General features: G+C 44.1%; 1 protein-coding gene across 1 annotated transcript in view; it reads left to right on the forward strand.

The window, feature by feature from the left end:
• The window catches only part of TRIM42 (tripartite motif containing 42), a 138,962-nt gene extending 134,530 nt beyond the window's left edge, over positions 1–4,432 (forward strand). Inside the window, exon 5 of the mRNA XM_029617225.1 lies at positions 4,250–4,432. Coding sequence (XP_029473085.1) covers positions 4,250–4,345 — 96 coding nt within the window. The 3' untranslated portion in view covers positions 4,346–4,432. The remainder of the gene's footprint in view (positions 1–4,249) is intronic.
• The last annotated feature ends 12,405 nt before the right edge of the window (positions 4,433–16,837 follow it).

The raw sequence follows: 16,837 nt of genomic DNA on the forward strand, positions 1-16,837 counted from the left end.
AATTCGAGACAACTCTCAAATTTGAAAGACTTCAAAAAGAACTTAAAAACGTTTCCTTTCAAGAGCGCTTTTGATTCATGTTCCTCCATTTAAACACCCATCCCTATTTGAACCAAATGCCCATTAATTACCCTTTACTTTACATATTCAATCTTAAGACAGCAAGAGACTCTGACTTTCCTGGGCAGTTGTCCTAGGAGGTGATCAAAATGTGAGCTCGGGTCCCCAGGGGACTGGCACCTCCCAATTCCATTCCCCTCACTAGTAGATATGAAATTATGAGGAGAGAATACTGGAGTCACACAAGGCTTATTATACAAGCTCACCACCTTCATTGCTTAATCTGTGTGACTAGTCAGGTACTCAAACAGAAATAGTTAGCCAGCATCTTAGAATTATATCAGCTGAAGTTGAGCTGTTAGACGTCAATGGCTCTTTGAGCTCTTTAGAAGAGTGTGTCTCTGTGCTGCTATGGATCCTCTCTGTGGTGCATTCTGATCTCAGCCCTTCCTATTGTCTGTAGTGATCTTCTTGCTGGAACTCTTGCACTGATGATTTTGTAACCAAAATCAGGGTAGTTCACACTGGCAAGGTGGGCAGTATCTGCTTCATGAGTGACAGAGGCCTGATTGCTGGATGCCTCCAATTAGTTTGCAAGTCCTAGATAACTGATTGGACCTAGCTACCCTGCAGACCTCAGGACCATATTACCATGAGTTCACTTTCACCTGTTTCTGAAAGGTTTGTGGTTTTAGTAGTCTATTCAGATTCCTTTTGTGAAGGATTGAAAACTTTTGCTGATATAATTGACATTTTGCAGCTCGGGTAATGATAGCTCAGGTGTATCATAAGAACAGAAGAACATGCCATATTGGGTCAGACCAAGGGCCCATGAAGCCCACCATCCTGTCTCCAACAGTGGACAATCCAGGCAATAAGTACCTAGCAAGTACCCAAAAACTAAGTTTATCCCACGCTACTCATGCTAGTAATAGCAGTGGCTATTTTCGAACTCAACTTTATTAATAGCAGGTAATGGACTTCTCCTCCAAGAACTTATCCAAACCTTTTTAAAACCCAGCTACACTAATTGCACTAACCACATCCCCTGGCATCAAATTCCACAGTTTAATTGTGCTTTGAGTGAAAAAGAACTTTCTCTGATTAGTTTTAAATGTGTTACATGCTAACTTCATGGAGTGCCCCCTAGTCCTTCTATTATCCGAAAGAGTAAATAACCGATTCACATTTACCCATTCTAGATCTCTATCATATCCCCCCTCAACCGTCTGTTCTCCAAGCTTAACATTCCTAATATCTTTAGTCTTTCCTCACAGGGGAGCTGTTCCATCCCCTTTATCATTTTGGTTGCCCTTCTCTGTACCTTCTATATCACAACTATATCTTTTTTGAGATGTGGCAACCAGAATTGTACACAGTATTCAAGGTGCAGTCTCACCATGGAGCAATACAGAGGCTAGGGATGTGCAGAGGTGCCTCATACTTTTCATATGGCATTCGTATTCGTCGGGGCCAGATACGTTGTATCCATTCAAAGGGGCCCCCCTTTCTGTTGATACATGCCATTCTTATTCATTTCCTTTTTAATTTAATTAACTACAAACCCCCCCCCCCCCCAAGACTTGCCTAAATTCCCTGGTGGTCCAGCGGGGGTCCCGGAGCGTCTCCTGCCCTCCCTCCGTCGGATGCTGGCGCCATCTTGTGCTCCTATCATGTGACAGGGGCCAACCAATGGCAGCGGTAGCCCCTGTGACATGGTAAGGGCAAAGGCTATCGGCGCCATTTTGAATACTGGCAGCCGACGGCCCGAGTGCAGGAGATCGCTCCTGGACCCCCGCTGGACCACCAGGGACTTTTGGCAAGTCTTGGGGGACCCTCCTGATCCCCACAAGACTTACCAAAAGTCCCTGGTGGTCCAGCGGGGGTCCGGGAGCGATCTCCTGCACGTGGGCCGTCAGCTGCCAATATTCAAAATGGCACCAATAGCCTTTGCCTTTACCATGTCACAGGGGCTACCGCTGCCATTGGTCGGCCCCTGTTGCTCCTGGACCCCCACTGGACCACCAGGGACTTTTGGCAAGTCTTGGGGGACCCTCCTGAACGCTACAAGACTTGCCAAAAGTCCCTGGTCATCCAGCGGGGGTCCAGGAGTGATCTCCTGCACTCGGGCCGTCGGCTGCCAGTAATCAAAATGGTGCCATTAGCCTTTGCCCTTACTATGTCACAAGGGCTACCACTGCCATTGGTTGGCCCCTGTCACACTGTCACATGGTAGGAGCACAAGATGGCGCCGGCAGCCATCGGAGGGAGGGCAGGAGACACTCCGGGACCCACGCTGGACCACCAGGGAATTCAGGCAAGTCTTGGGGGGGGGGAGGTCAGGAGGGTTGGGGGGGTTTGTTTAAAATTGCCATTTCGACGGCCGAATGATTCGGCCGCGATTCGTTGTAGTCATGGGAAATCGCGATATGTTTCGCGATGCACCGAATACAACGAATCCGGCCATATACATTGCGGATTCGCAATATGTTGCATTCGAATGCACACCCCTAACAGAGGCATTATGGCATTTTAATGATTTATTCACCTTTCCCTTCCTAATAATTCCTAACATTCTGTTCTTTCTCTCACCAAATAGAAGTATTGGAGAGTATGAAAACTTTACTGCATCCTGCAATACTACCTATGCAAAGCACAGTGCAGTAATTCAAAAATTACCATAAACATCCCTTTTTCTTACCACAGGCATTATTTTAGCATTTTGATGAATCTAGGGGTTTCTTAGCTGTTTTCTTCTGAATATTGGGCCCTCTGACTTTCCCATCTTACTTTATAGGCATCTGGCATTAGCTCACAGACATTTCAAAGTATGTTCTTTGTTTATATTAACAATCTTTTTATCAATTGACAGGGGTAATTTGGAATCTTTTAACTCAGATGGTTCTTTACTTAAAAGGTACATGGGCTACTTTTGCTTTTGTTTTGAAACCTCTCTATCAGGATGCCCTAACCCCTCTGTTGTTTTAGTATACTTTGAAGATACCTCTCTTCGAACCATGCACTGCTGAGCAATTGTTGACTTTCCCTCATGTTGTAGTTTGTTTTTTTATAATACTTATTTCTGTTTTAATGATTTGCTATTTATTCATTGCTTTCTATGTTTTCATTGTTAATATATTTTCATTGTTCTTGATATTGATTTTTATTGTTATTGGATTTATTTAACGGTATGTATTTGTATGCTGTTAATTATCTGCTTTGATTTCTCTAAGTAATGATGGGAGGTGAAATATAATTGAGGAAATTAAATTAAAGTGTAATATGATGGAAGGTTTCCTTAACAGCAGTTCATGTACTGTTATCTCTGACAAGTAATCCGTTTAGACCCACCTATTAATGCATTGGGTAAACTGATTGCTTGTGCAAAACCAGTTGTCTCTAAAGTATATAATCTGAAATTATGACATTAAAGGACAATATTGAGATGTGTATTTCAGGCCATGAATTGCTGAAGAAGTTCTCAGGCTGGTTGGAAAGAACTGAAGAAGGAGGAGGAGGAAACAGGAGTGAAAGTGGCATGATGATAACTTCCTTTTTAAAACCTCTTTTGACGCCCCAAGAGTTAGGAACATGTCCTGACTGCTACAGGAGTTAACAGAACAGAAACTGATAATCACAAAAATGTTCATTTGATATCAGTATATGTACTATGTACAAATATCTAACTATCAATAGGATTTATCATTCTGCTCTAAATAAAGCAGAATGATGAGCTGCAGCCATAAAAGGAGCAGGGAGGGATGATAGTGTGCAGCTGGCTACATCGCAGTGATGCGTTTTTGCCTGCTGTGTATTTTTTGTGCTGCATACTATCACCCCCAAAACGACACTGTGAAAGGAGGTGTTATTTCTGGTGCTAATGCCGGCGATAACGTGTAAAACGTTGTTGCCCACAGTGGTAAGGGTATAACATTTTTTAAACCCTGCCCTAACCCCGCCCTTTTCCCTCATTTTAATGTTAAAGTCATGATGCAATAATGGCCCATCGCGATTAGAAAAATGACTCCCTACATATGTGAAAAACAAGGAAATTATCATAGACATTTAGCTAACAAACTTGTAGTGGTATCTGAAATGCATGGTGCTTGTAAAAGGAACAGATTTTAGTTATTTTTGTGTTTTCTCATGATTTACTAGTATGTATTCTGGTATTTTCTTAATATTTCAGATAATTACACCTCCAGTATCAGAAGCACCGAGACAAAACCAGAGGAGGTCTGACAATCACTTTCTGAATAAGATAAGAAATGTTTTTCAAAGTTAAAATTAAGGCATTGAAACAAACTTGAAAGAAATTATTTTACTGTGGCACATGTTTGCAATGTACATGCATTCTAAAATAGCCTTTGAATTATTTTCCTGCACATAAAATAAATTATCAAAATATGGTGTTAGAGTTTGTTTTTGGGATAAGAGACAATGCCAAACAGCAGGTGACAGCACCATTCAGACCTACTCACTAACTTCTCTTCATTGATTAACCCATGGACGAACCCACTAGCAGCACTCATTTGTGGATTTACCAAAGAAAATAAAATTAGAAGTGGCCAAGGAGGTGTATGGCTTGCCACCTAGCACATCAGTTTTGCTTAGCCTGTGTTTTTTTCTTCTTTAAATGAAGCAGGTAAAGCATTTGTCTTTGCAATCAACTTGCTGATTAATATAGACTTCAAGACAAAGGGGTCTATGAAATAACATTTGACATAAATATAACTCATTGTACAATTAAGCTCTGGAAATCATTGATGGAGATTTGTGATAAAGGCAGTTTGTGTAGCTGGATATAAAAATGGTTTGGGCACGTTCTTGGAGGAAAAGTACATATACCATTATTAACCAGATAGATTTTGAGAAAGCCACTACTTATCCCTGGGCATTAGCAACATGAGATCTATCAAATATATGGGAATCCTGCTAGGTCCTTGGCCACTGTTGGAAATAGGATACTGGGCTCGATGGACACTCGGTCTGACCCAGTATTGCATATCTTATGTCCTTATGTTAGGGTTGTTTTATATATTCTAAAAATAGAGTGCTATGAAATAAGGCCTTATTGTGCACAATGAAACAGTCAGAAGTGATATTATCAAGAGTGCAATAAAATTATCACATCCGTCCTTCGCTTTGTTTTTATTTTATTTTTCCTGGGAAATCCAATGCTAGAACAAAAAATATCAGTGGCATAAAAACATTGTTATAATATACAGGAAAAAAATAAGTGGGCAAGCATTTTTCCACTGATTGTTCTTTTGTTAGAACATTGAAATTCTTAGGAAAAATAAAATAAAAACTGAAAATTAAGGTCCCAACATCTATACCAGGTGTCTCAAAACTTTGAAGGGAAGGGTAACATAGGTTATTTCAAATCACTGAAAGTGCCTGTTTGGGGATCCCTTTGATGTTTCCCAAGCTATGGAGGATAGAGACAAGCCTGGCCCTTTAAATAATTTGAAATGGGAGGCAGGAGGCACAGGGCACTGGGCAGGGTAAATGGTAATAATATTTCTAGAAGTTGGCATGTCTGCCTCCTGCCTTCCCCCTCCTCTATCCCCATCTCAAATCTCATTCAAACCCATCCCTTCCCTTCTCTCTCATTCACACTCCTTCCCTCTACTCTGTTCACTTTACTTATCCTTTTCTCTCCCTCTTTTACCTTTCCCATCTCTTCTCTCACCCATCTTCCCATTCATTCATTCATTCTTTTCCCTCTGTCTTACCCCTTTTTTCCTCACTCTTCTTCCCTCTCATCCCTCCCCTCAGATCACTCCTCTCCTTTCCCTTTCTCTTTTACCCATTCCTCTCACTTTTTCGCCCCCCATTCACTCCCCTCCTATTCCTTCCATTACCTCTCAACCCTCCACTCTCTCAATCCACCTCTCACTCATCTCTCTCCCCTCTCTTCCCCAACTCACCCCTTTTCTTTTTTTCCACTCCTCTCCTCTCTTGCTCCTCTCTCTCTCCCTCTATCACCTCTCCCACCTCTGCATCTTATTGATCTTCCCCTACATGCTTTTCAACAGCTGGGCCTGGCCTCCGTGCCATCGGTTTTCTCTCATGTAACTTGGGTCATGTTCTTCTCTCACTGGTGGGCCTTGCTTCCCTGCCAACAACTCTCTCAAGCACTGCTGGTCCTTCTTGCTCTGATCTTACTAGAACAGTCTAAGAAACATTTCCAGCTTTCCTGCCGCTACTGCTGGACTTGAGAAAGAAAACCCCCTCCACAGGCCAGATGGAACTGCAGAAAGGACATACTTAGTGGGCTGTAAAAACAGCTCCATGGTCCAGGTCCAGACTGCAACCTCTCGGAGATCTTTGATGCACAGATATGTAAATAAAGTAACATTACATATAAATAATATATGCAGGTTAATAGCATGGTATGTTCTCCTTACACACTATTTACAGTGGACTTGATAACTCAGAAAATGTAACACATGCTTCAAACCAGGAGAGATAGGGCATCCCAACAGAGAGGTTCCATTAAAAGCAAACATAGTCCATATGCCTATATGTAAAAAATCACTGAAGCTAATGATTTCCGAATTATCCCTAACAACTGAAAAGCAGGTTATTAATACAAACAAAAACACACTTTGAAATGTCTATATGCCAATGTCAGAAGTCTAAGAAGTAAGATGGGAGAGTTAGAGTGTATAGCAGCAAATGAGATTGACATAATTGGTGGAAGGAGGATAACCAATGGGTCAGTGCTATATCAGGGTACAAATTATATCGCAATGATAGGGAGGATCAACTTGGTGGGGGTGTGGCACTTTATGTCTGGGAGGGGATAGAGTCCAACAGGATAAAGATCATCCAAGAGACTAAATGCTCAGTAGAATCTATATGGGTAGAAATCCCATGTGTGTTGGGTAAGAGTATAATTATAGGAGTATACTACCATCCACCTAGACAAAATGTTCAGACATATGATGAAATGTTAAGAGAAATCAGGGAAGCTAACCAATTTGGCAGTATAATAATAGTGGGAGATTTCAATTACCCCAATATTGACTGGGTAAATGTAACATCAGGACTTGCTAGAGACATAAAGTTCCTGGATGTAATAAATGACTGCTTCATGGAGCATTTGGTTCAGGAACCAACAACAGACGGAGCTATTTTAGATTTAATTCTTAGTGGAACACAGGATTTGGTGAGAGAGGTAACGATTGTGGGGCCACTTGGCAACAGTGATCATAACATGATCAAATTTAAACTAATAACTGGAAGGGGGACAATAAGTAAATCTGCAGCTCTAACACTAAACTTTCAAAAGAGAAACTTTGATAAAATGAGGAAAATAGTTAGAAAAAAACAGAAAGGTGCAGCTGCAAAAGTTAAAAGTGTTCAACAGGCATGGACATTTTTTAAAAATACAATCCAAGAGGCACAGTCCATATGTATTCCATGCATCAAGAAAGGTGGAAGGAAGTCAAAACGATTACCATCAAGGTTAAAAGGTGAGGTGAAAGAGGCTATTTTAGCCAAAAAAAACATCCTTCAAAAATTGGAAGAAGGATCCATCTGAAGAAACTAGGATAAAACACAAGTATTGTCAAGGTACATGTAAAACATTGATAAGACAGGCGAAGAGAGAATTTGAAATGAAGTTGGCTATAGAAGCAAAAACTCATAATAAAAACTTTTAAAAATATGTCCAAAGCAAGAAACCTGTGAGGGAGTTGGTTGGACCATTAGATGACCGAGGGGTTAAAGGGGCTCTTAGGGAAGATAAAGCCATTGCAGAAAGACTAAATTAATTCTTTGCTTCCGTGTTTACTAATGAGGATGTTGGGGAGATACCAGTTCCGGAGATGGTTTTCAAGGGTGATGAGTCAGATGAACTGAAGAAAATCACTGTGAACCTGGAAGATGTAGTAGGCCAGATTGACAAACTAGAGTAGCAAATCACCTGGACTGGATGGTATGCATCCTAGGCTACTGAAAGGGAGAAGAAAAACTGATACTTCAAGCATTTCCAGCATAGCTCTCTGCTTCAACGGCAGGGGAGAAGAAAAACTGATACTTCACGTATATCCAGCATAGCTCTCTGCTTCAGCGGCAGGGGAGAAGAAAAACTGATACTTCACGCATATCCAGCATAGCTCTCTGCTTCAACAGCAGGGGAGAAAAACTGATACATCACGCATATCAAGCATAGCTTTCTGCTTCAACGACAGGGGAGAAGAAAAACTGATACTTCACGCATATCCAGCATAGCTCTCTGCTTCAACGGCAGGGGAGAAGAAAAACTGATACTTCACGCATATCCAGCATAGTTCCCTGCTTCAACGGCAGGGGAGAAGAAAAACTGATACTTCACGCATATCCAGCATAGCTCCCTGCTTCAACGGCAGGGGAGAAGAAAAACTGATACTTCACGCATATCCAGCATAGCTCTCTGCTTCAATGGCAGGGGAGAAGAAAAAAGGATTCGCACTCACAAAGCGAGGAGTAGCTGGCTTGTTACGGCGGTTACTACCCCAAACCAAATAAGCCTGATACTTCACTTTCAATGCATATCTAGCATAGCTCTCTGCTTCAACGGCAGGGGAGAAGAAAAACTGATACTTCACGCATATCCAGCATAGCTCTCTGCTTCAGCGGCAGGGGAGAAGAAAAACTGATACTTCACGCATATCCAGCATAGCTCTCTGCTTCAACAGCAGGGGAGAAAAACTGATACATCACGCATATCAAGCATAGCTTTCTGCTTCAACGACAGGGGAGAAGAAAAACTGATACTTCACGCATATCCAGCATAGCTCTCTGCTTCAACGGCAGGGGAGAAGAAAAACTGATACTTCACGCATATCCAGCATAGTTCCCTGCTTCAACGGCAGGGGAGAAGAAAAACTGATACTTCACGCATATCCAGCATAGCTCCCTGCTTCAACGGCAGGGGAGAAGAAAAACTGATACTTCACGCATATCCAGCATAGCTCTCTGCTTCAATGGCAGGGGAGAAGAAAAAAGGATTCGCACTCACAAAGCGAGGAGTAGCTGGCTTGTTACGGCGGTTACTACCCCAAACCAAATAAGCCTGATACTTCACTTTCAATGCATATCTAGCATAGCTCTCTGCTTCAACGGCAGGGGAGAAGAAAAACTGATACTTCACGCATATCCAGCATAGCTCTCTGCTTCAATGGCAGGGGAGAAGAAAAACTGATACTTCACGCATATCCAGCATAGCTCTCTGCTTCAACGGCAGGGGAGAAGAAAAACTGATACTTCACGCATATCCAGCATAGCTCCCTGCTTCAACGGCAGGGGAGAAGAAAAACTGATACTTCACGCATATCCAGCATAGCTCTCTGCTTCAACGGCAGGGGAGAAGAAAAAAGGATTCGCACTCACAAAGCGGGGAGTAGCTGGCTTGTTACGGCGGTTACTATCCCAAACCAAATAAGCCTGATACTTCACTTTCAATGCATATCTAGCATAGCTCTCTGCTTCAACGGCAGGGGAGAAGAAAAACTGATACTTCACGCATATCCAGCATAGCTCTCTGCTTCAACGGCAGGGGAGAAGAAAAACTGATACTTCACGCATATCCAGCATAGCTCTCTGCTTCAACGGCAGGGGAGAAGAAAAAAGGATTCACACTCACAAACCGGGGAGTAGCTGGCTTGTTACGGTGGTTACTACCCCAAACCAAATAAGCCTGATACTTCACTTTCAATGCATATCTAGCATAGCTCTCTGCTTCAACGGCAGGGGAGAAGAAAAACTGATACTTCACGCATATCCAGCATAGCTCTCTGCTTCAACGGCAGGGGAGAAGAAAAACTGATACTTCACGCATATCCAGCATAGCTCTCTGCTTCAATGGCAGGGGAGAAGAAAAAAGGATTCGCACTCACAAAGCGGGGAGTAGCTGGCTTGTTACAGTGGTTACTACCCCAAACCAAATAAGCCTGATACTTCACTTTCAATGCATATCCAGCATAGCTCTCTGCTTCAACGGCAGGGGAGAAGAAAAACTGATACTACATGCATATCCAGCATAGCTCCCTGCTTCAATGGCAGGGGAGAAGAAAAACAACCAATAAGGGCTGAATAACATAGTCTGGGTAAAACAAATAAGCATGGGTGTAGCTTGCTTATCGCGGCGGTTACTTCCCCTACTAACCCTAACTAATCAAGCTTGATATTTCACTTGGATGCAGCTCCATCACTGCTCTCTACATTAATGGTGGGGGTGGAAGGGAAATAGAACCAAAGAGCTAAGAGAAACAGATAAGTATGAGAAAAAAATGTGTGAAGCTTGCTGGGCAGACTGGATGGGCCGTTTGGTCTTCTTCTGCTGTCATTTCTATGTTTCTATGAACTAAAAAATGAAATTTCTGATCTATTAGTTAAAATTTGTAACCTATCATTAAAATCATCCATTGTACCTGAAGACTGGAGGGTGGTCAATGTAACCCCAATATTTAAAAAAGACTCCAGGGGCGATCCAGGTAACTATAGACCAGTGAACCTGACTTCAGTGCCGGGAAAAATAGTGGAAACTATTCTCAAGATCAAAATCGTAGCACATATATAAAGACATGGTTTAATGGAACACAGTCAACATGGATATACCCAAGGGATATCTTGCCTAACAAATCTACTTCATTTTTTTGAAGGGTTTAATAAACATGTGGATAAAGGTAGATGTAGTGTATTTGGATTTTCAGAAGGCGTTTGACAAAGTCCCTCATGAGAGGCTTTTAAGAAAACTAAATAATCATGGGATAGGAGGCATTGTCCTTTCCTGGATTACAAACTGGTTAAAAGACAGGAAACAGAGAGTGGATTAAATGGTCAATTTTCTCAGTGGAAAAGGGTAAACAGTGGAGTGCCTCAGGGATCCGTACTTGGACCGGTGCTTTTCAATATATATATACATGATCTGGAAAGGAAAACAACAAGTGAGGTTATCAAATTTGCAGATGATACAAACTTATTCAGAGTAGTTAAATCACAAGTGGATTATGATGCATTACAGGAGGATCTTGCAAGACTGGAAGATTGGGCATCCAAATGGCAGATGAAATTTAATGTGGACAAGTGCAAGGTGTTGCATATAGGGAAAAATAACTCTTGTTGTAGTTACACGATGTTAGGTTCCAAATTAGGAGCTACCACCCATGAAAAAGATCTAGGCATCATAGTGGATAATACTTTAAAATCATCGGCTCAGTGTGCTGCAGCAGTAAAAAAAAGCAAACAGAATGTTAGAAATTATTAGGAAGGGAATGGTTAATAAAACAGAAAATGTCATAATGCCTCTATATCGCTCCATAGTGAGACCGCACCTTGAATACTGTGTACAATTCTGGTCGCCGCATCTCAAAAAAGATATAGTTGCGAGGGAGAAGGTACAGAGAAGGGCAACCAAAATGATAAAGGGGATGGAACAGCTCCCCTATGAGGAAAGGCTGAAGAGGTTAGGGCTGTTTAGCTTGGAGAAGAGACGGCTGAGGGGAGATATGATAGAGGTCTTTAAGATCATGAGAGGTCTTGAACGAGTAGATGTGAATCGGTTATTTACACTTTCGAATAATAGAAGGACTAGGGGGCATTCCATGAAGTTAGCAAGTAGCACATTTAAGACTAATCGGAGAAAATTCTTTTTCATTCAACGCACAATAAAGCTCTGGAATTTGTTGCCAGAGGATGTGGTTAGTGCAGTTAGTTAGTGTAGCTGGGTTCAAAAAAGGTTTGGATAAGTTCTTGGAGGAGAATTCCATTAACGGCTATTAATCAAGTTTACTTAGGGAATAGCCACTGCTATTAATTGCATCAGTAGCATGGGATCTTCTTAGTGTTTGGGTAAGAGTATAGGTTCTTGTGGCCTGGTTTGGTCTCTGTTGGAAACAGCATGCTGGGCTTGATGGACCCTTGGTCTGACCCAGCATGGCAATTTCTTATGTTCTTATGAGAGCTCCGGTGCGGAGAGTAACTGGAATGGTTTGGCAAGTCACGTCGCCCAGCAAGGGCTCTCCATGAATGGAGGACAACAGTAGTGGATCTTTGAATTTGATGAGGGGGATCCTCAAGTAAACCACTAAACATCTGAGAATGAAGTTGCATCCTGCCCCTGAATTCACCAGGGTAGGAGTCTGAACCGTGACTGGTCCGTAGGTCAAGGAGACTGCAAGAGAGAGTGGTGGAGAGAGCGTAGTATGGCCTAAGAACAGTCTCCTGCAGGACTTAGGCCTGTCCGTTTTCCAGATGAACGGAGCATGTAGAGACATCATGGCCAGGTTGACCACAGTACATGCAAAGGCCGCGCGTTTTCTGGAGTCTTCTCTCTTTGGAAGTCACACGTCTATGACCAAGTTACATCGGTTCATCTTTATCAGCAGCAGGGATTACTGGAACCATCTGAGGTGCAGATATAGAACTAGTCTGTTTCAACCCAGGTAACACCTTAGGCCGGAGTTCCTTCACCTTGTCCCGGAGCCGGTGATCAATCCGAGTGGCCAACGCTACTAATTCGTCCAGCGAGTCAGGTGTTTCGCGAGCAGCCAGCTCGTCCTTTAAATGGGTATCCAGGCTTCTGCAAAAGAGTCTTGAGACATTTGGGGTCCCAGCAGAGTTCCGTCGCAAGAGTTTTGAACTCTATGGCAAATTCAGCCAATGATCTGTTGCCTTGCCCAGCAGAACTGGCTACAGAAGTTTGAGCAGGGTCATCGAAAACGGATTTAAACAAGTCCATAAATCCTTCCATGTCCTGCAAAATGGAGTCCTTGCATTCCCACAAGGTAGATGCCCAAGACAAGACCCTACCATCCAAGTAGGAAAGGATGTAGGTAGTCTTAGAGAGAGCCATAGGAAATAAAGATGGCTGTAAGACAAAATTCATGCAGCACCGGTTTTAGAAGCCCCGGGTCTTCTGGATTTCTCCGGAGAAGCGGATTGGAGCTGCCAGTGGTACAGCAGTCTTTAAAGTTACCTCCTGTAACTGACCTTCATGGTTGGAAGCTGTGCCTTGAACCTTCCATGTGTGTAGCTGATGAAATGTTGAAGTAAGTTTCTCCAAAGCATCTTGCTGCTTCACAAAGCACAGGGCCAGGCCCGGTATGGCCTGCAAGGCATTGAGTTGTGCCGGATCCATGGAGTTAGCAATCTGTTAGTGTTTGAGATAGTTGTGGGTGGATCCTTGGGCCGGTGGCAGATGACCACGCCCCCAGGGGAAGATCCCGAGAGGGACCACCAGTCAGGCTCAGAGTTTGGAGACAGACACACACTAGTTCTTTTATTAGGGGTGTGCATCCGTTTTCCACGAATTTGTAATCCGCAACTTATTTTGTCCTATCTGTTAAATACATGGGGAGGCGAAATGCATCGCGACTCCCCATGTATTTAACAGATTTCTGTTTTATTCGGCGCGCCCAGCAGCGCTCGCTTTTCTTCGCCCCCATTAGCTGCTTGCTACCTAGGATTACCACAAAATGGGGCGCCCCTGCGGTAACCACGCCAACCTGTCTGACCCTTTCCTGTGAGTCGCAGTGACTCACAGGAAAGGGTCGGACAGGTCGGCATGGATACCGGAACGCAGCGTATCTGCGCTGACATTTTCTGAGCAGCACTGAATGCAGCCAATAGAGCTGTCATTCAGTGCTCTCTGTGGATTTTACTGATGAGCCAGGAGTATATAAACATCAGCAAGAGGAGCCACGCAGTTATTTCCAGCGATGCTGTGGGGAGTTGGGCTGCTGGGTGGAAGAGGGAGCAGGCAGAACTGATAGAGAATAGATAGGCTAGCTAAGGAAAGAAAAATGTTCTTTATTTTGCTGTAGTGCCAGGGTCAGTTACAGACACTACTATTCCTGTTTCTTTCAAGCTGTTTATTTTGGTCATTTCTGACTGAGAAGAGAAGCTGTGCTAGGTCAGCTAGCACTGACCAGTGACCACCATTTACCATTTAGGGTGTTGGGCTGGCTTGGAGAGATATATTATTTTCAATTTCATCCATTTTTCTGGAGTGACAAAAATTCCAGCTTTTTAAACTGATTTTTTTTAATTCCAATTACTTAGTCTCTCAGTGCACTGGGCTTCACTGGAAAGTTTAACAGGCTGGGTCTGTGCGGTCAAGTGCCCAGGCAGTGGGCCTCTTTTGTGCTTACAAGCAAACAGCTTCTGTATGCACGCCACACACATTAGTGCACAGCCAGGCACCGTGACAGTGGGCAGTGGGCATTTTAAACAGACTGATCCTAAGTATTTGGTTGGGTCTGTGCAGTCAAGTGCCCGGGGAGTCTGCCTCTTTTGTGATTACAAGCAAGCAGCTTCTGTGTGCACGCCACACACATTGGTGCACTGCCAGGCAGCGTGACAGTGGGCAGTGGGCATTTTAAACAGATTGAACCTTATTATTCAGTGGGTCTGTGCAGTCAAGCGCCCGGGGAGTCTGCCTCTTTTGTGCTTACAAGCAAGCAGCTTCTGTGTACACGCCACACACATTGGTGCACAGCCAGGCACCGTGACAGTGGGCAGTGGGCATCTTAAACAGACTGATCCTAAGTATTTGGTTGGGTCTGTGGAGTCAAGCGCTCGGGGAGTCTACCTCTTTTGTGCTTACAAGCAAGCAGCTTCTGTGTGCACGCCACACACATTGGTGCACAGCCAGGCACCATGACAGTGGCCAGTGGGCATTTTAAACAGACTGAACCTTATTATTGTGGGACAGTGGGCAGTGTTACTACTCAGTGACATAAAATCTATAACGTCAGGGAAGGAGAGATGCAATCGAGTGATTGGGACTGGCAGAGGAGGCACCCCAAAAGACACTAGTGCAACACCACCAGTACAGCTAAAAAGGCAACTGTCGCAATCTAAACTCTTTGTAGGGGATGGCAGTTCCATGCCAAAAAACCCGAAATCTGACCATGATACATCGGCATCGCCACCACTTGTTTCTGGCCCTGTAGTTTTGGAGGAGAGGGAAGGGGAGGCAGAGTCATGCCCAACAAAATGTAGACACCCAAAAGCAGCAGGGGGATAGAACTCTCGACTAACACTTAGCGTTCACAAGGTAGCGCAGTCACTGTTAGCTTCTGATTCAGATGAAGAATCTTCTTGTGTGGGATTCTCATCAGAAACGGAAGAAGTAATAGCTGACGAATCTTCGGTAGAATCAGTTAGTCCTGTCTTAGCCTCCAGAAATGTGCAGCAGGGGAGAGATGACAGTGATATCGAGAAGGAGGAAGAGCAGTCAGTACAGGCACAGAGGGTGACTGATGATACCCCCTCTGGCATTGCTTCTCAGGGTGCACCCACTACCTCAACTCCAGTACCTGCATCCACCCCCAAGGTGTTAGAGAGGGGAGGATCATGAAAGACATCTCCGATCTGGGAACACTTTAAAGTGACGGAAGACCTGCGTTATGCTCGGTGTAATTACTGTGCCAGGGATATTAGCAGAGGCAAGCAAATGGGACATCTATCTAATTTTGGCATGAACCAACATATGAAGAGGCAACACCCAACAAGATTACTGCCATCTGGGGATGGTGGCAGTTCCAGTCGGGGGACCCCTTCCAATCAGTGTGCAGTGGTAGGAAAGCAGCAGAGTCAGCCCACGCCCTCATACCCTTCTAGCAGTCAGGCGGCAGGCCAGCAACCCCCTGACATGTGGCAGAAGCGACAATCCACCATGGAGGAAATGGGGTGGAGTGCGGTAACGCTATCCCTGGGTAGGAGGCAGGCAGCCTCAAAAGTTGTAACCAGGAGCATTGGGGAAATGATTGCCCTTGATGACCAGCCCTTGCAGCTAGTGCAGAATGTGGGTTTCAAGAGTTTTTTGAAGGTCGTACTTCCAAATTGCAAAATCCCGTGCAGAACCACATTTAGTAGAAAGGTCAGCCCAAGCCTGTACAAGCAGTGTCGCAGTCGCATTCAAGCACTGCTAGCTAAGGCAGACGGAAGAGTGCATTTCACCTGCAATATCTGGACCGCCATGAATGCTTCACACTCTTACCTCTCTCTGACAGCACACTGGTGGGACATGGCTGAGGCAGGGGCAGCCAGCAGCTCTATTACTGAAGAAGTATCAGGGTGGAGGTGGGCTTTACTGCACACCCACCTGACGGACCAGGCCCATACTGCAGCCAATATACTAGCATGCATCAGAAAGATGCTGGAGGGCTGGCAACTATACCAGCGAGACAGGAAAATGCAGGAAGGGTTCTTTGTCACAGACAATGGTGCAAACATGGTTAAGGCAATAACCGATGGGTGGTTTAAGAACATCTGATGTTTTGCACACACTCTGCACCTGGTAGTAAAGTCAGCTCTGGGCTTGGAGTCCAATGACAAGGAGAATGAATACCTGCATAGGTTAATACAGAAGTGCAGTAACATAGCAGCACACTTCCACAGAAGTGTCAAGGCGGGGCAGGTTCTCCGACAAAAGCAGACTGATTTGGATATGCCTCACAAGCATCTCATTCAAGACATTGCCACCCGGTGGAATTCCACCTTTATGATGCTGGAGAGGTTACTGGAGCTGCAGATACCCCTTCATGAACTTTCTGGTACAATAGACATAGGTGTGCAGAATCCCCTAGGGCATCATGATTGGTTAGTCATGAGTCAGCTGGTAAAAATCCTGCAGCCCTTCAAGGATGTCACGGAGGAGCTGAGTTCCAGAAGTGCCACCTTGGCTGACATCATCCCTATAGTTAAATTCCTGGATGAACATTTGGAGGCCTTTAAACGGGAAGAGGGAATGACTGCTGAGGTGCTGCAGTGTCTGGAC

This window comes from Rhinatrema bivittatum, chromosome 9 (genome assembly GCF_901001135.1).
Source record: "Rhinatrema bivittatum chromosome 9, aRhiBiv1.1, whole genome shotgun sequence".
NCBI classification, from domain to species: domain Eukaryota; kingdom Metazoa; phylum Chordata; class Amphibia; order Gymnophiona; family Rhinatrematidae; genus Rhinatrema; species Rhinatrema bivittatum.